The sequence below is a fragment of the Microcebus murinus genome, chromosome 10 (genome assembly GCF_040939455.1).
Source record: "Microcebus murinus isolate Inina chromosome 10, M.murinus_Inina_mat1.0, whole genome shotgun sequence".
Taxonomy (NCBI): Eukaryota; Metazoa; Chordata; class Mammalia; order Primates; family Cheirogaleidae; genus Microcebus; species Microcebus murinus.
In genome coordinates this window covers 5,672,269-5,697,613 of record NC_134113.1, presented here as the reverse complement: position 1 = coordinate 5,697,613, position 25,345 = coordinate 5,672,269, and the positions used below count along the sequence as shown (strand labels likewise).

Here is a 25,345-nt window from a genome sequence, read left to right as displayed (position 1 = left end):
AATGGAGTTATTTATAAGCTAATAACTTTTAAAAGATCAATTTATTTGGGAACAGAACAGCACATTTTTAAGTGTTTTATGGATCAAAGGAATCAAAATGGAAATAAGAACTATAGAGAACTGAATTATAATTTGAAAACTACACATCAAAACTTGGATGCGGCTAAAGTGGTAATTAGAAGGAAATATATACTTTTAAATCCTCATTAAGAAAGGAAGAATAGCTGAGATTAAAAAGCTGTGTCTAACTTAAGCTAAAGCAGAAGGAATAAGATAATAAAGATAAGAGCAGAAATTAATAAAACAGAAAAGTGATATAATAGAATCACCAAAATCAGAAGTTGATTCTTTGAAAAGACTAATAAAATCGGCACATTCTGGTAAGTGTAAGCCAGGGGAAAAATGATATTAGAAAAAGGAAAAGGGAGGTATAACTAGAGATTCAGCAGAGATTAAAAACGGGATATTATCAAAATTTTTATGCTAATAAACTTAAAAACTTACAGAAAAATGAACAAATTCCTGTAAAAAAAAAAAGCCACTAATCTGACAAAAAGAAAAAAAGTCTAAATAGCTCTATAACTCTGAAAGAAATAAAATTAACATTTAAAAAAACCTTCCTATTACAAAAAACGCTGGGGCCAGGTGGCTTTACAAGCATTGAACTCAAAGTTCAATAAGCTGGTAGCTCCAAACTTACCCAAACTGTTCTGGAAAAACGGAAAAAATGGATTAACCCAAAACTCCATCTACAAAGCTCATGTAATATTGATACTAAAGCCAGACACAGGCAGTATGAGCAGAGAAAATAGCAGATTAATGTCATAATCATGGATGCAAATTGTACACAAAAAACTTGCCAACTGAATCCTGCATTGTAAAAACATCATGACTAAATTTGGTTTATACCAGGAATTTTAATTTAGTTTAACATTAGAAAGTCCATTAATGTAATTCATTATATTAAGAAATCAAACAAGAAAAACTATATATATATCTCAATAGATACAGGGAAAGCACTGGATAAAATTCAACATCTATTCATGGTTAACAGCTGTTATCAAAACAGTAATAAAAGAGAACTTTTACATTTGATAAAGAATATCTATAAAAATATCTCAAGAAAACATATTTAATCTTGAAAACTTAGAAGCAGTTCTATTAAAATCAATGACCAAACATGGAGGCTCACTACCACAGCTTCTGTTTAATGTTGAACTGAAGGTTCCAGACATTGTAATAAGGCAAGAATAAGAAATAGAAGGTATTAGGGTGACTTCCGGGGCCCCGCTCTTGGGGCCCCAGAACCTCGTCCACGAGTGTATAATAAAGCCACGTGGTTTGGCCCCCCCAAAAAAAAAAAAAAAAAAAAAAAGAAATAGAAGGTATGGAGATTAGAAAAGAAACTCTATCAATTGTTCACAGATATTATTTGGGTGCATTATCTACACTCAGAATAATCTACTGAAAAATTATTAGAGCTAACCAGAGAATTTAGCAAGGTGGATACACCAGTAACAAACAGAAAGTGTTACTTAAGAAAACAGCATTGAAAGTATGTTATTACAATAAAAATACAAAAACTCGAGGATGCAAAAGGCCTCTATGCTGAAAATTAGGGCACTAAATTAAAGACAGGAAGGAAAACCTATAGAGAGAGACAGAACATGTTGGTGGATAAGAAGGCTTGATACTGATTTTATTTCTCCCCAAAGAGATAAAATGATTTAATGCAATTCCAATAAAAGTTTCAACAGAGTTCTTTGCGGAAATTGACCAGATGACTCTAAAATGTCCACGGAAAGCAAGAGGCTCAGATTAAGGCAGAAGGTCTTGAAGAAGAGGAGTGAGCTGGGGGGAGGGGGGTTGCCCCACCCAGTATTAAGACATATAAGGCCAAAGTCATTTGGATATGGTGGCATTAATTCAAGGTCAGAAAAAAGACCAATGGAACAGAGCAGCGTCCAGATACAGACCCACACGTGCACGGAAACTTGACACACGATGGCAGACTTTTTGCTGCAGCTCAGTGAGGAAAGTACGTAATTAGAAAAACGGTGTCGGGAAGACTGTTCATCCATGTGGAAACTATTGTGGAGCCCTATCTCCTACAAATGAGGAAAAATGTATTTTCAGGTGTATTAGAAACACAGAAAGGAAAACTTAAAAACCTTTAGAAGAGAATAAAGATCATCTCGGGATAAGTAAGGATTTCTTACCAGAGCACAAAATGGAAACGGTAAATGGAAAGATGGAGACACTTGATCACACTAAAGCGTTTTTTTCATCAAAGGACACACACACAGACACACGTGAACTGACGAAAGAGCCACGCCCACAGCTGCTCCAGGTCTCCTCCCACTCTATTAGTGGCTGCTCAGTCCCTTTTTCTGGTCCCTCCCTGACTTTTCAACACTGGGAGGCCCAAGACTCTGCCCTTCCCCTCTCCACCTACACTCCTGCCCTTAAACTACTCCCGGCGCACAGGGACTGGCTCTCCTCCGGACTCTGCCAGTCCGCCGCCTCCTGACTGCCCATCTTCCCCTGGACATCCACTTTGGACCTCTCTGACCCACCAAGCCTGGCACCAACAGCCGCCCCGCCCCGTCCCCGCCCCTGCCCCTCCCACAGCCCCCCCATCTCCCCTCTTCTGTGCTCCCCCTTCCTCTCACACCCCACATCCATTAGCACATCTTGCTGGCTCCAACTCTGGCGTGTCCCATCCCTTCTCACCCCTCTTTTGCCACCAGGAGCACCACCTGCTTGCCCCCGGGGCCTGCCCTCCTGCCTCTGCCCAGCTGCACGCAGCCCCACACGGCAGCCGGGGCGACAGTCGACCACACCAACAGCGCTTGTGCCCGGGGCCCCATAACCCTCTCGTCACTGTGAACAAAAGGCAAGTCCTGCCGTGGGGCTCACGTTCTACACCGCCCGGCGCTCTGCTCTGACCCCAGGGACCACCCACCCCCTCCACAGAACCGGCTTCTCTCTTATTCTTCAAACTGCTGCCACGTGGCCTGGACACTCATGTCCCCTTTGCTGATGAAGCCCTGCTCCCAGCGACACCATCCCTGGCTGCCAGGTCTTTGCTCCGGTGTCACCTTCCTTCACAGACTACCCTGTTTACAAGCGCACCCCTCCCAACCCTCTATCTTCCTCCTTCCCTGCCGTTTGTCATGCCCTCTATAGCATTAATCTCCTCTACCATACTCCATCTTCTACTTGTTCTGTTCACTGTCTGATCACATGGACAGAGACTCCGCAGTGCAGGGTTTGCCTGCGCACGCTGGCCTGCTGGCGGCGGCTCTAATGCCACACACTCGCTGCTCCTGAGTCCAGGATGCTTGCTCTGCCCAGCTCTCTCCTGTCTCCTCTCAGAGGCAACTCCCAGGAACCTCACATCCTGCCCTCAGGGAAACCCCCTGACCCCTCGGTCCAGACTCGGGCCCTGCTACACCCTCGCTCATGCCGCAATGACATGAGCAACGCGCACCTGGCGGGCGATGGCTCGCTCTCCTCCCTGGGTGTGAGCTCAGGGGAGCGGGCAGTGGACCCGCTATGGTTCCCAGGGCCTCGCAGCACCGCCTGGTGCACTGTGGCCCCAGGACACAGACGCATGCGGCCTCTGGGCACTCCCTGCACAGTCGGGACAGACAGCTATGCGCCTGACGACACGCAAGAGTGTCTCAAGGGCTCCGCTAGGGGACGTAGAGCTCAAGGTTGGTGTGGGGTGGAGGGGGACAGTAAGAGGGTGCGAGGGGCAAAGGGGGGCGGGGTGGGCAGCTCCACCAGGTGGAGATGTGGTTAGGAAAGGCTTCCCTCTGCTAGAGTCTGGGAGGAAGAGCAGGCACTGAGAGACGGTGCGGGGGCGGTGCGGAGGCAGCAGCGGGCAGAGGCAGGGAAGGCTGCACTTCAGCCTGGTTGGAGGGGAGGTTGCCTGTGGAGTATTGTGCAACCTACCTCATAGGGAAGACACAAGCTCAGAGAGGCTGAGTAACTTGCCCAAGGTCACACAGCTGGACAAGGGCAGAAGCAGGAGTGAAACGCAAGTCTGCCTGCATGGAGGCTTGTTTTTTCCATGAGCACGATTGTCACTCACTTCCTAGGGTTGTCTGTTTTAGAGATACCAGGTCTAAAATGTTCAGAAACATTTAACAGTTCCTTTCCCTAATATGGCTGCATATTAAAAGGCCTCACGCAATCACTATGGACTGATCTAAATTGCTTTGCAAGGGGAGGCTCTTGCTGCGGGTCTCTATTGTTTTAACCAATACCCAAGAGGACCCAGTTTGGAGCCTTTTATCACACGCTTTCTACAGAGCCACAAAGACCCATCAGTTTCCAACTGCGTCTGCTCTGAAAGTTGCTCTCTTTCTCTGAAAGGTTAATTGCACCAAAAGGAATCAAAAGATGTGGCACTTCCCCCACTTACAGAACTCAGTAAGTCAAGAAAGCGGCCCCTCAGATTCGTGATTGTTGGATTTTTTTTCTTTTACTATGAGATAAGTTTCTATGATGTAGATAAACTAAGTCATGAAATCTGTAGTTAAAATGTTATTTAATACGGTTGGAACTGTCCCAGCATCTTCAGTGAACTCTCTAGAATAATGGCACGAGGCGTCTAGACATGTTAAGAGTACAAATTACTTTGCTGCCGTACTGTACCCGACACTATGCCTTCACCCAAGAAGGTCGCTGGCAAAGTAACTCATGCAAGGAGAAAACACGTGGATCTCTGGGGATGTTGCTGTGTACCAGCCCATATCCAGAAACATCCTTCCCAAATATAGCACAATTTCTGTTAATCATCCACCCAACTTAAACCGTGATGTGCTCATGCCGGAGTCTGATGCTCTCGACGATACAGACTGGATTTGAGACACGTCAGCTTATTTTTAGAAAGCAGCATTTAAAAATAAGTGCTTAATTTTGTTGGGGGGGGACATTGATGTGCTGGGGATGGTGAAGTTTTCTTGGTGGACAATTAAAATCAAATTCTCTGTTATCAATGCCAGGCATGTCAGCATGTCATTAATTTATTTCTATAAAGAGAGTAAAATTTTACTCATCTAGATGAAATGAAAAATCTTTATTAGTAAAACCTTTATTGGTTGGCCACAAAGAATAATAAATGCAACTGTATGAATTTCAAAGGTTTACTTTCACTTATAATGAGAGAAGTATTTGCAGATATAGATCTTGCTTGGCTTTGATGCTCTACGGCTGTGGTTCCCAGCCCTGGGCTGGGCTACGGACCAGCACCTGCACCTGGCCTGGGAGGAACCAGGCTGCACAGCAGGAGGTGAGCAACCGGCAAGCCACTGAAGCTTCATCTGTATTCACAGCCGCTCCCTATTGCTCGCATCACTGCCTGAGCGCCACCTCCTGTCAGATCAGCGGAGGCGTTAGATTCTCATAGCAGCGAACCCTACAGTAAACTGCGCATGCGAGGGATGTAGGTTGCATGCTCCTCATGAGAATCCAATGCCTGACGGTGGAGCTGAGGCGGTGATGCCAGTGCTGGGGAGCAGCTGCAAATTCAGATCGTCATTAGCAGAGAGGTTTGGCTGCACAATAACTGTGATGCACTTGAATCATCCCGAAACCATTGGCCCCCATCCCCAATCCATGGAAAAGTTGTCTTCCATGATACTGGGTCCCTGGTGCCAAAAAGGTTGGGGACAGCTGCTCTACGGACAGAATCGTTTGGAAACAGCACTTTATTTTGCTTAGCAAAAATTATCACACCAAAATGTCTTACAAAGGTGATATTTTAGGAAAGTTAAATTTCATGTTCACATTCTTAATGCCTTCAACGAATGCATTTCTTTATGGCAGTGAGTTCAGAGGCCTCAGTATGGCTGGGGGCTGTATGCAGTGATCAGCCCTCCATACGAATACTTTCAAGTCCTTGCCCTGAAACTCTGATAAAATGAGATGAGAGGTTGGAGTGGCCCCAGCTTAGAGGTGAAAGAGTGACATTTCTACCTGGCGTCTGTAGGAAGCTCCCTGGGCTAAGCCTGAGCAGAACCAGGAGGAAGGAGGGACATGGAGTTGCTTTGTAAGTATTGTGGGATCTTATTTCTTATCTGAATTATGCTCTGGGAATGGCACACTGATTTGTTGGAGATCTGGAGGGGGCCTGTAGCAGAACATTTCTGGGGAAGGGCAATCCGCTTTGGTAATGGGATCACTGGTGTTCTGTCACCAGGCTGCTCAGCCACTGGGCTGTCAAGTGTGGCGGGGAGCCGGGGCACGTGGACACCATTCACTCCCCGGTACTTACCGAGCACCCACTCTGTGCCAGGTACTGTTTCGGCATTTGGGGCACAGTGAGGAACAAAGCAACCCAGAACACCACCGCCCTGGTGCTGGCGTTTAGTGCCACTATTTACTGAAGTCTATATGGACAGGGGCTCAATTCCAAAACGCGTCCCTCCTACAGCTACCGTGGCAAGGCAGTCCCTCAGGACACCATCCGGCTGGAACTGGGAGGAGCCCTTGGCTTTGGAAGGGCCAAAGAGACCCACCCAGGTGGCAGGTTGTTAGGGCCTTTGAGCTAAAGAAAAGCCCAGCTCAGTCCTGGGGGGGACCCCTTTGTGGGAGTTCTGTGATGAGGAAGAGGATCTTAAAGAGAGAGGGCCTGTGTCCAGCCTGTGCACCGAGGAGAGGCCCACTGGGGGTGGGCATGTCCCCAGCATGCTGAGAGCAGCGCCCAGAGCGTCTGACACTGCCGGCACCCGGACGTGGCCAGGAGAAGGGAGTGGGGAGGGCGGGAGGAGGACAGGCAACTCCCAGGGCCCATGTACCCCCTTAGGTGCAGGGAGAGACCGGCCACTCTCTTTGGACTACATACGCCCTGAGATGATCCACGGAAGGGGGAGCCAGCGCTGAGTTTAACTTAATTTTAAAGTAAAAGTGACATTGTTTGCACCCGGATCAAAATGGCTCAATTCATAGCTGTTATATAAACAGACTCCTTTGAGTCTTCCATAAGATTTAAAAACAAAACAAAACAAAATAAAACATCAAGTATTTTAAAAACAGAGAGCATCTTAAACCCTATAGTTGGCTGATGGCCGGCCTCATGCTCAGGTGACATTGTTAGGATGATAACCTAAGTGAGTGTCTCACCTGTTTGTCCGTCAGGATTTGGATGTGGCGGTTACAGATGGCCCTGAACTCATCTCTGGAGGCCGTGTTTGTTTTTGTGGTGTCGAAGTTCTCAAACTCCTGGGCGATGGCATGGTAATGGGAAGTCACTGCCTTGTGGAGCTGAGCCAGGAGGTCTCTGTCGACCTGGGCGGCGGGGCTGGGCGGCGGGGCTTTGGGCATCTTCTCAGCCCACTCATCAGCTGTCTGGACAAAACAGAATGGAAAATTGACCCATTTAAGAAATAATAAATCACCACTTGGCTCTGGGCCCATCCCCGGGACAAATTCCAGGGAGGCCCAGCTGTGGGAAGATAAACCAGAAGACAAACGCACCGCGGCGGGTGAAAACGGCATCCGGTCACAGGTCAGACTGAGCTGAGTGCGAGCCCGGGTTCTCCCACTGGGAAGGAGTGAGCCAGCTGGCCCAGCGGGGCAGGGCCACACCCCAGCAGGTGGAGCTGCACCCGCTGAGCCAGGCCCTGGGGAGGGTGCACCTTTTACTCTCATCCATTCGCCCCTTCAGTCTGTCTTTTGGTTTGTTGAACAAACACACAGCACCTGCCTGCTCTGGGAGGTCAGGGAAAGCAGGGGTAGGTAAGTGGAGCTTTCATCTCAGGACGTCAGTGTAGTTGATTTACTCAGAGAGTCAGAAGTTGAAAGGCAGGCGTGGATGACTGTATGGCATCATGCTGCAGCCCCCACCGTGGCTAAGTGTTTCCTGAAGTCTGAAACTGTGTGAGACCCACAGGGACTTACTTTGCAGGAGTGCAGTGGACCTGCTGGGAGCAGCCATGTGGAGTGCAGTGGACCTGCTGGGAGCAACCTCCACATGGCAGCAGTGGGCCTCTGGCCTGGGGTAGCGCCCTGTGCCACTCCTTGGGCAGTAGAAGCCTGGTGTTAGGGGGCACTGTCCATGGTGCTAGGGAGTTCAGATGAGGGTTGTGCACCTCGGCCAGGGCTCAGAGACTTCCTGGGGGGAGGAGAAATTGGCTGCAAGAAAAGAGGGGCGGCAGAAGGATTCTTTTTCCTTATGTGCTGGTAAGAGGGCTAGTGGCAAGGTGGGCCAAAAGGAGCCCAAGGAGGACTGCACCCCACCATCAGCATCTAATGATGCTCACTGTGGCAGACAGATGGGACAGTAGGAAGAGCCAGCCAGGAAAAGTTACTGAGTGAGCAACCTGGAGGATGAGGATGGCCAGGGGTCATGATCCTCATGCTAGTCGGGGCGGGGGGTGCTGGGGAAGCTGAGCTCCACGCCAAAGTCAGGCCTGAGAGACCGGGGACAGCTGGGTCCTGAGCCTCCTGCAAGGCACAAAGGTCGGAAAGTGGGCAGGGCCAGGGAAGCAGCCCTGACATACATCCATTTACTGACACTAGAAAAAGGCTCCCAAAGCCAGGCCTGTGGCTGCTGCATCAACAAGCCAGCCCCTGATGGGTGAGGAAGGGGGACAGGAGGGGAGAGGGGCTCCGGTGAGAATCCCAGGTGACCATGCATGAAAGTTGTCCCTGCACCTGAGTGTACTCTGAGATATGCTGGGTTCCCCCCCACCCACATCAAAACACACCATGACTGTGCATTAGCTGTGATAGCAGCCCCTACCACGCACCAGTGCTGTGCTGAGAGCTTTACCAGATTATCACATCTAATCCCCTCAGCTAGTATTAAAACTTGGCCATGTTTTATTTTAAGCAACTCCACAGCAATGCATGTATTATATGTTGCTATTGTCTATGACAGGGAAGGGTGCATGATGCATAAAGTCTTTCATAGTTAATGAAATCGTATCGAACACAGGAAGCTGCTGGAGTTACCCTCAGAAACACACAGACCAAAGCCCACCCTGTCCTCTGCAACTCAAAGGTTACCAGAAGCTTTCATTTATGTCTATTTGGAACCACTTGCAAAGTAAATGAATGCCTTTCTTTTCTCATTTTAGAAAATAAAAGTGATACTCCTGATGCATTTTATGCATTTTTTAGAATTCTAACAGTTGAAAATGCACTTCCCAGAGCTCAGTAAAGGAGCATTTCCCTAAACCTTTCCAGGGATGTTGGCACCAAAAGAGTAGAGGGACCGCTCTTGGATGTAGAGTCACACCTCTAAGCCCATTCTTACACCTGTCATACCTGCAGGGCCTAAGAAGGAGGGGCCCCAGGTGAACATCGCTGAAAAGGACAGAGTGGACGGAGCTCTGCCTGGGAAGACAGGAGTCCTGGGTCTGAACCTAGACTCTGTCTCTACCTGGCCACGTGGCCTGCAAGAAGTTGCATACTCACTTTTCACCCGTTTCCTCGTCTATCCACGAGGAATAAGGGCTCACCTGAGAGGAGGTATGTGAATGCTGTTTGAAAGTGTTAAAGCACAAAACTAATAGTAAATATTATTCTAACAACAGATATGGAAGAATTCTAATAAAGTATGATATGCTTTAAACTCTGGAGAAAATTGAATTGTTTTCTAGCAAAATACAGATTACTAAATTTAACTTAAATATTAGAAAAGCCCGAATAGACAGGTAACCACAAAAGAAATGGAAAAAAGCTGTTAAAAGATCTACCGTCTATCATTAAAAACATGTCAAGCCCAGAAGATTTTAAAGGCAAGCTGTATCAAACCTTCAAGGAATAGATGACTTTACAGTGGTCAAATCATTCCAGAACACAGAAACAGATACACAGTATTCCAATTCATGGTATATGACCCTAATACCAAAATATGATAAAAAAAAAAACATGTTAAAAGAAAAATACATACAAGCCAATCTAGTTTATGGCCATTAATGAAAAAATTCTAAAATAAAATATTAGAAATATTTAACACCATATTTAAAAATGACACACCAATGAGTGAGATGTGCAACGTTTGGGGGATGGTCACACTTGAAGCTCTGACTCGAGTGGGGAGTGGGGACATGGGCAATATACGTAACCTTAACATTTGTACCCCCATAATATGCTGAAATTAAAAAAAAATGACACATCAAAATCAACTAGGGTTTATTCCAAATATAAGAATGCTTCAAGAATTAACAAATCTTTCAATTCCTTACATTATTAGTGAGGGTCACATATCAACAAATGGCAAAAAAGCATTTGACAAAATTCAGCAGCCATTCCTGATTAAATGGTATAGAATAAAATGGATAAACTATGTAGAAATAAAATGAACACCCTAAACATGAGTATTAGTAAGACACCATCTGTAAACAGCATACTACCTAGGTGAAACAGCAAAGCGTTACCATCAGGAACAAAATAGGCACACTCACTCTCGCTTCTGCTCCTCACATCTCTACAGGCTCCAGCTTTTGAAATAAAACAAGAAAATGAAATAAACCTATGAATGTTGAAAAAATTATCATTTGTAGATATAATTGTACAATCAAAAAATCTCAATAAGACAATTTAGGAAAATGAGTGAATCAAGCTAAAAAAATATATATTTTTAATAATAACTATAACTACTTAGACATTGAAATGTGAAAAAAATTCACATTCACATTAATGACAAAGCTACTTTGAAATTAGGCCAATTAATAGCCCTACTGTGGCTTCTCAGAATTCATGTGAAAGGAAGAGTCCCACATCTCTCACTTTAAATCAAAAGCTAGAAATGATTAAGCTTAGTGAGTGAGGCATGCCGAAAGCCAAGAGAGGCCAAAAGCTAGGCCTCTTGCATCAGACAGTTAGCCATGCTGTTATGCAAAGGAAAAGTTCTTGAAGGAAATTTAAAGTGCTACTCTAGTGAACACAAAAAAGGTAAGAAAGCAAAAGAGCCTTATTGTTGATATACAGAAAGTTTGAGTGTTCTGGATAGAAGATCAAACCAGCCACAACATTCCCTTAAGCCAGTGCCTAATCCAGAGCAAGGTCTTAACTCTCTTTCAATTCTATGAAGACTGAGATGGGTGAGAAAGCTTCAGAAAAAAATTCTGATGTCAGCAGAGGTTGATTCATGAGATTTAAGGAAAGAAGTCGTCTCTATAACATAAAAGTGCAAGACGAAGCAGCAAGTGGAGAAGCTTGGAACTTCTCCAAGCTTGATGGAGAAGCAAGTTATCCAGAAGATCTCGCTAAGATCACTGATGAAGGTGGATGCACTAAAACAACAAATTTCTGATGCAGATGAAACAACCTCCTACTGGAAGGAGATGCCATATAGGACTTTCATACCTAGAGAGGAGAAGACAATGTCTGGCTTCAAAGCTTCAAAGGACAGGATGACTCTCTTGTTAGGGGCTAATACAGCTGGCAATTTAAGTTGAAGCCAATGCTCATTTGCCATTCCAAAACTCCTAGAGCCCTTAAGAGTTATGCTAAATCTACTCTTCCTGTGCTCTACAAATTGAAAAACAAAGCTTGGATGACAGCACATCTGTATACAGCATGGCTTACCGAATATTTTAAGTTCACTGTTGAGACCTACTGCTCAGAAAAAAAAATTCCTTTCAAAATAGTACTGCTCATGACAATGCACCTGGTCACCCAAGAGCTCTGATGGAGATGTGCAAGGAGATTAATGTTGTTTTCATGCCTGCCAACACAACATCTATTAGGCAGCCCACCGGTCAGGGAGTAATTTCAACCTTCACATCTTATTATTTGAGAACATCTTATTTCTTAAGGCCATAGCTGTCATAGATAGTGATTCCTCTGGTGGATCTTGGCAGAGTCAAGTGAAAACATTCTGGAAAGGATTCATCATTCTAGATGCCATGAAAAACATTGGTGATTCAAGGGAAGAGGTCAAAATAGCAACATTAATAGGAGTTTGGAAGAATTTGATTCCAGCCCTCATAGAGGACTTTTAGGGGTTTCAGACTCCAGTGGAGGAAGTCACTGCAGATTTGGTGGAAATAGCAAGAGAACTAGAGTTAGAAGTGGAGCCCGAAGATGTGACTGAATTGCTGCCATCTCATGTTCAAACTTCATTGGATGAGGAGTTGTTTCTTATGGATGAGTGAAGAGAGTGGTTTTTTGAGATGGGATCTACCCCTGGTGAAGATGCTGTGAACATTGTTGAAATTACAACAAAGGATTTAGGATATTCCATAAACTTAGTTGGTAAAGCAGTGGCAGGGTTTGAAAGGACTGAAAGAAGTTCTAAAGTGGTTAACATGCTTTCAGACAGCATCACAAGCCACAGAGAAATATTCATGAAAGGAAAAGTCAATCGATGTGGCAAAGTTTATCTTATTTTAGGAAATTGCTATAGCCACTCCAACCTTCACTAACCACCACCCTAGTCAGTCAGCAGCCATCAACGTCGAGGCAAGACCCTTCACCAGCAAAAAGATTATGACTTGCTGATGGCTCAGATGATTGTTAGCATATTTTAGTAATAAAATATTTTTAAATTACATAAATTGTGTTTTCGACATAATGCTACTGCACACTTAATAGACTAACACTATAGTGTAAACATACTTTTATATGCACTGGGAAACCAAAAATTTCACAGGACTAGCTTTATTGCAGTGATCTGGAACTGAACCCGCAATGTCTCTGAGGTGCACCTGTTATACACATTCAATTAAGGTTATTAAAGCAAGATTGGAATAAATGGTGAGGCATTATGTTCCTGGACATGAAGACTCAATTTCAAAAGATAAAACCCTTCTCACATTACAAATAAGCTTAATAAAATTCTAATAAAAATCTCAATGGATATTTGGGGAGATCTTTAGACATATTGATATTAATGTTGATACTGAAACATAAATGTGTGAGAATTATCATGAAATTTTTGGAAAAGGCTAGCAATGAAGTTTTTGACCCACCAGATATTAAAACTTGCCATTCACTTAGAGTCGTAGAACCAGGTTCAGAAACATACAGGTAAGTCCGTGGGCAGCTGCTCCGACTGTGAGTGAGGAACACGTTTCTACTGTGGCCAGGCCCTCATGCCATGAGGCCTGTTTGTCACAGCATCTTATACTGTTAGAGGATGGTATGACCAACCTGAAGACAATCTTGGGTAGGGGCAGCCTTCCTAAGCAAAATAGAACACCCCACCCACTTTCATAAAGGAAAATTCTTCTTTCCAGAGTCATCAACTTCAAGACACAGTGCTCTTGCAGTATCCACATCAGCAAACAGAAACTGTCCTTCCAAGTCACTTAGGTGGGGACTCATCTGTGACACGTCATTCCATTGCCCACGTCCATGTCCAAACCACCCGCAAACCCCAATACACATCCAGAAGCTGACCACTCTGTCCTCACCTCCTGGTCCAAGCCACCACCATCTCACACATGGATTACTGCAACAGCCTCCCTGCCTCCACGCATCCTCATTTTCCTCTGAGATGATCTTTTTACAAGGTGCAAATCAGATCAAGGCAAAACTCAGATAGCTTCCCTCACCTATGGCTGAGTAACAGGCAGAGCTTCATGACGGCCCTCCCACCAGCCTGCCCCCCCTGACCTCACCTCTGACTCTCTTCCTTGCTCCTTCTTCTGAGAGCCATGAGGCCTCCTCGCTTAGCTTCAAACACAGCAAGCACAGCTCTGCCTCAAGGCCTTTGCACTTGCTATTCTTGCACTTCTTTTGGGGTTTTCATGACATCCCTGAGCCCTGTTCCGCACTCCTAGCCCCTTTCCGTGCTGTTGTCACACTGATTGCTCTCTGATCCACCATGTATCTGCCTCTTGTATTGCTCACCAAACAGAAAGTAAACTTCATGAAGCCAAGGGCTCTGGTCTTTTGTTCACTGCTGAACCCTAGGGGCTCGGAACAGAAGTTGGATAGTGAGATCTTGATATTTGCTCAAAGAAAGGATGAACAAACAACACATCCACACAACAGTGGCAGGGTTTTGTGCTCTGCTCTGGGCAGTGGCCCATGGTCTACTGTCAAAAAGCTCATCATGATGCAAGGAGATGGAAATTAAAACAAGATTCTGTTTTTTCTTCTAACAAACTGGCAAAATTTTTGGATAATATCATTACTAGAAAGGTGGAATAAGGTTTCTGGAGCCATAAGAAGTTCCTATACTTTGACTTAATACCAACTTTTTAAAGACTCTTCTTAAGGAAAGAAACAAAGTGAGGTCATAGAATTATAATCATTATGGGATTATGTATGAAATTAACAAAATTTACAAAAATAAAAACTTGGCAACAATCTGGATGTCTAACATTAAGAGTATTACCAAGTAAAATATGGTATTCCTTTAAGATGGAATATAATGCAACTATTTAGAATGTTTCAAGGAATAATTTAATAATCTGGGAAAGTGTTTGTGATGCACCAATATGTGAAAAAGGATGGCAAAATGCAAAATGGTGCATGCTCCAAATGGTCAGACACAGACGTGCATTCATGTGCATACACGAGGATTTACACTTCCCACTGAGGGGCAGAAGTCCTAGGGGTCTGTGGGTGGGGATGGTCTGGTCTCGTGTGCCCAGGTGACACTGAGTCCCAGGCCCTGAGGGGGTGGGGAACACGCATGTGCAATGCCCTCACAGAGAACACGCAAAAGACACTGAGGTTACTATGGGAAGTCTTTTGCAAACACCTGTGGAACATCTGCTCTGTGCCAGGCACTTTTCTAGATCCTGGGCATCTAGGTAAGAAATAATCCTTAAAATCTCTGCCCAGGGGGAGATGAGAGTCCCTGGGGATGGGGGGAGAGATGTGGGCAAAGTCTTACAGGTAAGTGGGGTGCTGCTCCGAGGAGGGGCACCGTGCCGTGGGTGCGACTAGCTGGGACACGGCCTTGGTCAGGACAGCAACCTTGGGCCAACCTGAGGAGGAAATGACTGATGTGGGAGCTGCAGGAAGTGCAGGTGGAAACGATGAAAAGACCAGAGTGGGAGGTGATGTGATCAACTGGCTGATGGATGTGAATGCAGGGAGGCCAAGAAACACCTGAGGTCACAGAACCCACAATGAGCGACGCCCGGTTCCGCTCCAGGCTGCAGGCCTGCAACTGCCGCTTCTTCCCTGCACACACCCAGGCTGCAGCTGGAGTCCAGGCTGCGGTGACACCTTGCCACCCTCACCTGGAGAGGCAAAGGGACAGACACAGGTGCTGGCAAGGAGAAGCAAAGCAGCCCAACTGTGCGACAGAGCAAGCGATGAGCAGGGTGACTAATGGTCTCTGTGGCATGAAGGTAGCTTGCCGCTGGTGGGAGATGCTCCTTCTTGCTTGCAAAAGCAATTATTGCACATCTACTATAGAAAACTTAGAAATTACAAAAAAAGGTACAAAGAAAAAATAAATATCACTGAAAACTCCATACCCAGCAGCCACCACTGTCATTACCTCAGTGCACAAGGGACAAACCATTGACCTGTGGTCCCCAGACCCCATGGATGTGGCTGCACCCCTCTGACCCACTGGCCACTGGCGGCAGAGAGCCACCTGTGTTTCCATCAAGGGCGTTTGACTCAGAATCTGCTAAGCGCCCGTGTTCTCGTTCCCATTTCATTTTTTAGCAAAGCTGCTCAGCCCCTGCCAGCCTCGCTCGAGTGACTGGAGGCGCCAGGGAGGAACAGATGGCTCTTGGTCTGGCGCTTCTGTGTCCCTGGCATTTCTCACGTGATCATTATATCTGAATGGGGGGAAAATAGTGCTTTTTCTGTAACTAGAAGAAATGTTTCTTCTAATCAAAAAAGACACCACTAACTTCAAAAATGCAAATGACACTTTCCAATATTAACTACGCTTTACATGAAAGGCACCCCCAGGACAGGAATCGGCTGCAGCAGGAAGAGAAGAACTGCAGGGGACGGGAGGCAGCAGGCCCTGACCTAGGTCCAAGCGGGGCCTGAACACCTCCTGTTTCTCCCCGGGGCCTCTCATTTGACAAAGATAAGCTCCTACTGCTTCTGGGGACTTCTAAAATGCCAGTGGGGGAGGGCAGGGGAAGAAAGTAGTGGAATCCACTAGAACATTATGTACCTGTTTTGAGGGGATTTTCTCTCACTTACTCAAGGGTATTCATGCGACCTTGTTTTAGTAAACGATTGTCCTTCCAGATGTGACAGAGAAACACAGGCCACTGCCACCAAAAGGAAAATTCTTGGCCCCCTTTGTGACTATACCATAATGTTGGCAAAACATGTAAAAAATGACGTCCCAACATACACAGTATACAATCATCAAAGAGCCTACGAATGACACTCCCTGTACAGAGTGCTTCCTGTATTCAAACATATCCATCCACATATCTTGTTTGGTAAAATGCAAATCACAGCTGTAGAGCATAAGCTTGTGGTTCTAAATCCTGCCATTACATGGGAATCGTGTCACCCAAGAGGCTGCTCCAACAGCAGCTAGTTCTGGGTGGGGGTAAGAGGGAGACAGCCTGGGTGCTCTAACTAGGGTCTCTGGGTGACAGTCCTCCAGGCGGGCAACACACTGGGGTCCCCAGCTTAGGTCTGAGTCTCTGCAGCTCAGGCTGGACTTGCCCTCATTCAGAGCCTCCCACTGTGAGCCTGGGAGGAGAGGGTAGCTAGGCCAACTAGGTGTAACCAAATCGGCCATGCTCTGATTGGCCCAAAGGAGGGGTTCTTGGGCCTGGAGAGCTGGGACAGCTGCCACCAACCCAGGACTCAGCTCTGGCCCCTTTTTTGTGACCTTGGGCAAGACAAGCACCCAAACTGGCTTCAGTGCCCTCCCTGGGATGAAGCGGGGAGACACACAGAGCACTCTCAAGAGCAGGCCTGGGGTTTCCCCATGTGACACCTCACGGTGCCAGGCCCAAAGCCTGCCATCTTTGTCATTGCTGCTGATCATTATGGAAGCTGAGTTAGGAGGTCAGACAGACCTGGTTTCAGCCCTGCTGCTTGGCTAACACCATTTCTACCATGAATAGTCAGAGGACAGGGCCGGTCTGGTGCAGTCACTGTCTGCAGGTCAAATCCTATTGCCAAGGAGCTGGAGGCGCTTCTGAGGCAGGAGCCGGGTCTAAGTCTTGGCTGCGTCCTCCAGGAGCCCAGGTGGGACCCAGGCACACAGTGCAGTGTGTTCCACTGAACTGTGTCACCCGAACGCTGCCGTGGGCTCTGGACAGCCAGGCTGTCGGGGGTCCAGCCGTGGGCTTGGATTTAGAGTAGGACCCTGCTCTGCCATCTTCTAGCTGAGCTTAGGTTCTCCATCTGTGAAATGAGTATAACCACACTAATTGGAAAGCACGTCCCTGCAAGAATCACTCCAGGAAAAGCCAGGCATGTTCAGGGAGAGCCCATGTCTATTTCAGAAAGGCACTCTCCTCCCCAGTCTGTGATAAAGCTGAATCCTGTATCCTGCAGGACACTCACATCTGAGGTAGGAAAAGCTCTAAGGGAGACACTTTCTTGCCCAACCCAAACCAAAGGCAGGACCAGTGCCTATGGTGACTGTCAAACCAAGTGCAAGAACCAGCCAGACAGGGCAGTGCAGTCTCCCTAAGGCAACGGTCCCCAACCTTTTTGACACCAGGGACTGGTTTCATGGAAGACAGTTTTTCCATGGACTGGGGTATGGGAGGATGGTTTTGGGATGATTCAAGCACATTACATTTATTGTGCAGTCAAACCTCTCTGCTAATGATGATCTGCATTTGCAGCCGCTCCCCAGCGCTGGCATCACCACCTCAGCTCCACCTCAGATCACCAGGCATTAGGTTCTCATAAGGAGCCGCAACCCAAGTCCCTCGCATGTGCAGTTTACAGTAGGGTTCGGGCTCCTATGAGAATCTAATACTGCTGCTGATCTGACAGGAGGCGGAGCTTATGTAGTGATGTGAGTAATGGGGAGCAGCTATAAATACAGATGAAACTTCCGTGCTCATGGCCGCTCACCTCCTGCTGTGTGGCCTGGTTCACAGGCCATGGACGAGGACCACAGCCCAAAGGGTTAAGTGAACCTGAGGTTTGGTTAGTTCACATTCATAGTTTTACTGTGCTATTGTTTCAATAGCTCTACAAATAGTGTGGCTCCTGTCTAACTTATGTCCTGGACCTAAGTTATGTTGAGCGTTATTCTTGGCTGACTTATAAAATCAGTTTTCCACCAAATCGTATCCTAAACAACTTCTATAGACAATGGGGAAGAGAGAACATAACAGGGAGATGGCAGGTTGAATGGTCCAACACACAGCAGAGCTGGAAATGGAGATGTGCACGCACGTTTGTTTTCTTGGGGGCTACTGCATTCAAGGCTCCATTTCTTTGGCTCTCCCTGTATCCACATCCTTTGCCACGTGCCTTTGTGGTTCCTCCCACTAAAGAGGCTGAGAGTATTTCCCTACCCCTTAGCTTCGGATTCAGCCACATCATGCTTTGGCCAATGGAATGCTAGTAATTACCACGTAACCACAGGATTAAAGAGCACTTGCATCACTGGGCAAGCCCTCTTGCCCCTCTGCCATTGCCTTGAGAAGAATACACCCTGGGTGTCACACTGGCCTCAGGATGAGGGTGAGAGAAAAACACAGGGCAGAGAAGTCCCAGTCAAGACACCAGAGCTGAGCCTGGCCTCTATCACTCACCCCACAGACATGAAAACTGAATAAATTCTTACTGTTTTGTGCTCCTGTGGGTTCATGGTTATTTGTTACTTAGCAATAGCTGACTGATACTGTTCTGGATTTCTAACTAGTAAGAAATAAAAGGGGAGCTTAGAATACAGAGAAAAGAAGTGGGCTGATGTCTATGGCCATACCACCCTGAATGCGCCCGATCTAGTCTGTTCTTGGGAGCTGGCTGGGTGCAGTAGCTCATGCCTGTAATCCTAGCACTCTGGGAAGCTGAGGCAGGAGGATTGCTTGAGCTCAGGAGTCGGAGGTTGCAGTGAGCTACAATGACACCACTGCACTCTACTCAGGACAACAGAGTGAGACTTTGTGTCAACAACAACAACAACAACAACAACAACAAAACCACCAAGGAAACTGTTCTTGGAAGCTAAGCAGGGTCAGGCCTGGGAAGAAGTAGGCTGTTCAGCACAGGTAGCTTTTTGATCATCAGTGTTCCTTGACAAGAAGCACATTATAAGGGGACTTTGTGGTCCTCCTATGGGTGTCAAGATGGCAGGTATCTGCCTGAGAGCAATGGGTTAAGACAAAGTGGTTTTAGAAGGTCCACCCAAGCTGTCAGATTAGAGATATATCTATATGTTAATTTAATTATGAAGGTTATAATTAGCTCATCAGACTGCATGATTCATATACTAAGCTTTGCTCTGAATACTTAGGGAGACAATTACATAGTTTTTTCCATGATTTGTTACAGAAGAAAAAAAAATCCTGAAACTTCATATAGAATAAGAACTCAGCAGGTAGCAAAAACTCCTAATTAGAAATACTCAGTAAAGAATTCCTCCACTTCCTTTTAAAGAACGGTATAATTACTTCTAAGAATTGAAAAATTGCTTCATTTGATCAAATATTTTGATTAGGAAAGAAATTAATTGTACTGTATCTTCATTTGTATTTACAGTGAATAAATGAATGCTAAAAATAACAACAGCAGTAAAACTGCCTGTCAAAAAAAAAAAAAGATAAAACACTTAAAAATCCGGATGAAAATAACTGGAAGCTCTGTGTGGAAGCTGACTGCTGTGGACCTCTACTGCTGGATCCAGAAACCGACATGTGAGGGGTGCCGTGCACACCCCAAAGGGAGATGCTCATCCACTAGGAGACTGGGCCTGAAGTCATTGCCACATCGAGCAAATAATCCAGTATGCTGTTTGTGCAAGTAAGGCAGTTTCACCAGAATTCCAGGCACAATTCCAGGCTCCCTGGTGGCAAAACCACTGCCTAGACCTGCAATCTCTTATCAAGCAAGATTCCTTTTGGGCAATGAACAATGGCAAATTAGAACATTCCAGAACTTCCTATAGAAAGGCCATGAGTTAAGTCAAGCTTCAAGTCAATTAAACGAATGTTTAGTGAAAATCGACCCCCACAGCACTGGCAGCCACCCTACTGCATCTCCTTCAGCCAGGCACCAGCCTGGAATGACATAGAATCTCCTCTGATCCTCACATCGCAGCATGTGAGGCAGCCCCGGCTTTCCCTGCAGTATAGACAAAGTGAGTGGGGCTCAGGTCCAAGAGGCCAGGATGTGCTGTGGTCCCAGGCTACCCCCCCCACCCCAACAAGGCATGCTGGAGCCTGTGAGGGTCTGACTCCAAAGCCACGCTCTTCCAATTTCATCACAATTCTAGCCGCCTACCCCATGCACAAGAACACAAGTGCCTACTGAATACAAGAGTGTCATAACTCAGAAAGATTGATCGGGGCCCACTGTGTGCCAGGCACTGTCGCAGGCTGTGGCAACAGAGACCAAAGCCACTGCATTGGAGAAGCTGACACTTTGAGAGGCCCACCAAGCAAGGACAAAGCAGACCACCTTGCCCCTGGGTCTCCTCCCAGAACCCTTTGCCATGGGCCTTCCCTGATGGCCTATACTCTGGGCATGCCCGAAGCATGGTGCTCTCCCAACTTATGGGGCTGTGCGTACACCCATCCTCCACCCAGGAAGCCCCTGCTCCTCCAACTCATCCTTCCAGACTCGGCACCAGCTCATCAGAAAGCTGATTCTGCCCATCTTTCCACACCCACACTCCCCTCGGCTCCCTGCGCTTACTCCTGCATACAGCTTGACATTCACAAAGGATCTATGCCGAGGCCTTTGCAAACATCCAATTCACAAATCCTTCAGTAGCATGGAATTGCCATAAAATGCAGAGAAGTAAAAGGGAAACATTTAAGCCACCCCTCTGACCCTTTAATGATTCAATAAACTCATGGGTGAAGTCATTTATAAAACTATTAAAATAAATTCTTCCACCCAAATAAATCCTATACCATTTAATCACATCATTACTAAACATTAAATATGCACTCATCGAAGTAGGATAGAATAAAAAAAAATAAGGAATGCAAACGTTTGGTGTTTGGCGCGTTAGTTACCATGCAAAGCTCTTTTCACATTAACTTGCTTAATCTGAACAACAATCCTATGAGGTAGATGCTAGAACAGATCTTATTTACAGGCAGGAGGCAGGGAGCATGGGCAATGGGCTGGCATTCTAATCGAGCTCGGCATTCCTAGTGGTGTGGCTGGGAGCAGATGCTCCCACCTCTCTGAACCTCAGCTTCTGCCTCTGTGAATCGGTGCTAACGATGGGACCCATGCCTTAAAGGGCTGGCATGAGGATTCACTGAGTTAGTTATGGGAAGTGCTTAGAGTGGTGCTTGGCCCACAGCACATGCCCCTTGCCTGTTGGCCATCATTTTGGTCTGGCTGTGGGTGACAAGAGGATGACAGTAAATGGCCAGGCACAACCACTAGGTAGGGGACTCGCTCCTTCTCTTAATCTCTCAGCATGGACCATTCAAATTCAGGCTTCAGTTCAAGCCAGGAGATGGAAACTTGTGGTTTGTTGACAAATGGTCACAGCCATTTCTGCTAGAGCACTGCCCACCCAAAGGGGAACTCAGTGTGTCTACTGTTTCCCCATGGGCCTGGCCCCGTGCCCAGCACACGTTCTCTTTCACGTTTGTTACATGTACAATGTTAAGATTCTTCCAGTGTAATGGGGCATTCGAATCAAATGAACAGGGAGCCTGCCCGCCTGGACTGGCTGAGCCAGACCTATTATTTTGAACATATAGAGAATGTCCCACGGAGGGCAGGAAGTGAGAAAGAAGCCAACCTAGACGAGGAGGGACACTACTCTGAGAATCGCAGAGCGGGATGCTGGGGAAGGGGACAGGATTCCTCCACGCAGGGCCAGGGCCTGGGAGGGGCCTCCCCTGCAGGTGCTGTACGGAGCTGGCACATAGGTACAGGAGGCCCCGTTCCTGCCCCCAGAACACAGGGCTTTCAGGTTTGAGAGAATTCAACCATACAAATGAAAACAGCTATGTTACCAGAAATTCAGTTTGGACACGCTTCCTTTTGAACCTCACTGACTGGATTCACGAAAGCCTCCTGCCCAAAACAGCTGTGTTTAAAAGGAGGTCCCTCCAATGCGTAAGGGGCAACGTGACCACCCTCCATAGGGCCCAAGTGGAAGCAAGCCTGGTGTGGCCATTTTCACGTTACTGCAGGAAGCATCAGAAGCCAAGCCACTGTCCCTTTGGTGGACGACCCTGTCCTGCATCTGTCAAAGCTGAACCTGGCAGCTGCTGGAGCAGAGCAGGTGCCCAGCCCCAGGCCACTCACCCTACTGGGAACCGGGGCTGGAGGAGAACCTACACTCCTTCCCCAAAGGAGGCTTCAGAACCAGGCAGGGCTCAGTGCATGCACGGAGGAGTTGCACTGTTGCTGACACCAACCTGACCTTGGGAGAATATTTGAACCTTAAAAGAATAACTCTGCACCATGCTAAGTGACGGTTAAATTCATTAGGTTGTGCCACCTCACTGCTAATCTTCCGTGATGATGTCACTTTATTCTGTTGCTTTGATCACTATAGTTGGCTTTCAGAAGGTAACCTGTACTAGTGTGGACTCTGGGACAATGCTGGGGCCAGTGTGGAGGCTGGTGCTCAGAGGAAGCAGACAGCCCCCTTCCAAGGCCCCATGGCTCTCTGCCTACAGGGCAGCCAGCTCGTCAAGCTCACAGCCTGAGGACGAGGGGGATGCATCGGGTCTACCCATTCCCCCAGAGCCACCACATGACGCCTATGCGCCCTGTCGTGTGGGCAGCTGTTGATACTCAAGGCTGTGATAATATTCCTTTCACTGGAGTTTAGGCACAGTGGTCCCAGCAGGCCCCTTGCCCTGGCTTGTCACCAAGGCCACCGAGTATCTAAGTGGGCCTAAGTTACTCACACAGCTTGCCACAGCGTCAGCAGTCTACGGCACAGCAGGTAGTAAGTGTCAGTCATGTTAGCAAGTGGTGAGAGGGGAAGTCCAGGAAACATAAAATCACTGGAATCATATCAAGAAGACTTAGGTTTTCTTGCCATTAGGAGCAAGAGTAAATAACAGTAATGATAATATCTTAATAATTTACTTAATATATTTCCAATAATCTTAGAGCCCTTTCCTGAAATGGAAGCTTCTCCATTTTTTTTTTACCACATTCATTAAAAATACATGGACACCATTATATTTACAATAAAAAGAAAGATAACTTGAAGTAACACTGTTGGCAGCAAATATAAATATGATATTCATAAAAGATTACAAACATTTCGATGTGCTTTACGGTCCCTTCGGTTGAAAACTATATTCTTTAATTCTCTCTTGATAAAAGAACCATCTTGAGGTTATTTAACATATAACTGAATGACTGTAAAGATCATGTATTACAAACACAAAGTAAGGAAAGATTTCATTGGCTCTCTGCTGGTTAGAATGTGACAAAATAATTACTCTGCGTTGAATAAGAATGTGTTTTGTTAAAAAAAATTCCATTATTTCCATGGTAATAAAGTAGAAAGATTTTATATGGGTTTCTATGATGTCTTCCAAAAATTCTATTCTGCTCTGAGTGTTATTTTTATATTTGCAGAAGATACTGAAATTGCATGTTAAGATTTGAAAGAAATGTTAAATAGGAACGATTTTCTAAAAACAAGGTGATACTCTACATTTCACACACAGCATTTTGAATGTAAAATGTTTTTCTAGGAGTGAAAAAGAGGTATCTGCTGAGGAGAGATTCAGATGATGTTTCTACCGAGTTTGTGAGAATCTTATGAAAAAGGTGCTTTTGTTATCATCTAGTACTTGTCCTTTTTTTTTTTTTTTTGATTTTTTTTTATTTCAGCATATTATGGGGGTACAAATGTTAAGGTTATGTATATTGCCCATTCCCCCCCTCCCTTGAGTCAGAGCTTCAAGCGTGACCATCCCCCAAACGTTGCACATCTCACTCATTGTGGTTGTATATACCCATCCTCCTCCTCCCTCCCATCTGCCCAACACCCGATAAATGTTTTTCCTATATGTCCACTTAGGTGTTGATCCATTAATACTAAGTTGCTGGTAAGTACATGTGGTGCTGGTTTTTCCATTCTTGAGATACTTCACTTAGTAGAATGGGTTCCAGCTCTATCCAGGAAAATACAAGAGGTGCTAGATCACCATTGTTTCTTAAAGCTGAGTAGTACTCCATGGTTTACATATACCACATTTTATTAATCTATTCATGAATTGATGGGCACTTGGGTTGTTTCCACAGCTTTGCAATTGTGAATTGTGCTGCTATAAACATTCGAGTGCAGTTGTCTTTTTCATAAAGTGACTTTTTATCTTTTGGGTAGATGCCTAGTAGTGGAACTGCTAGATCAAATGGTAGATCTACTTGTATCACTTTAAGGTATCTCCATATTGCTTTCCACAGAGGTTGAACTAGTTTGCAGTCCCACCAGCAGTGTAGGAGTGTTCCTATCTCTCTGCATCCACGCCAACATTTATTGTTTGGGGACTTTTTGATAAAGGCCATTCTCACTGGAGTTAAGTAATATCTCACTATGGTTTTGATTTGCATTTCTCTGATGATTAGAGATGTTGAGCATTTTTTCATATGTTTGTGGGCTATTATTCTGTCTTCTTTTGAGAAGTTTCTGTTCATGTCCTTTGCCCATTTTTTGATAGGGTTGTTTGATTTTTTCTTGCTGATTTTCGTGAGTTCTAAATAGATTCTAGTTATCAACCCTTTATCAGATGTGTAGCTTGCGAAAATTTTCTCCCATTCTGTGGGTTGTCTGTTTGCTCTCTTGACAGTTTCTTTGGCTATGCAGAAGCTTTTTTAATTAACAGGGACATTGACCAGTGGAACAGAACAGAGAACCCAGATATGAAACCATTCTCATATAGCCAACTAATCTTTGATGAAGCAGACAAAAACATACACTGGGGAAAAGAATATTCAATAAATGGTGCTGGGAAAGCTGGATAGCTACATGTAGAAGACTGAAACAGGACCCACACCTTTCACCTCTCACAAAAATCAACTCGCGCTGGGTAACAGATTTGAACATTAGGTGTGAACCTATTAGAATTCTAGAGGAAAACATTAGAAATACTCTTCTAGACATTGGCCTAGGCAAAGAATTTATGAAGTAGTACTTGTCCTTATTTTCCCTCCTTTTTCTATTTTGCTTGTTAAGCAAGCCACCAGGTAGCATTTCATTTTCAAAACCTCGTTCCTCTTCTTTTGGGCCCCATAGGTCAGTGCCTCCCATCCTCAATGGAGGTGGGAGGGGTCCCAGGTGCAGGAACAAGTGCCA

The 25,345-nt window shown here is 45.9% G+C and overlaps 1 protein-coding gene across 1 annotated transcript in view; it reads right to left on the bottom strand.

Moving 5' to 3' along the window:
• The window catches only part of EFCAB6 (EF-hand calcium binding domain 6), a 244,799-nt gene that overhangs the window by 14,489 nt on the left and 204,965 nt on the right, over positions 1-25,345 (bottom strand). The window contains exon 28 of the mRNA XM_012757712.3: positions 7,135-7,359. Coding sequence (XP_012613166.2) covers positions 7,135-7,359 — 225 coding nt within the window. The remainder of the gene's footprint in view (positions 1-7,134; positions 7,360-25,345) is intronic.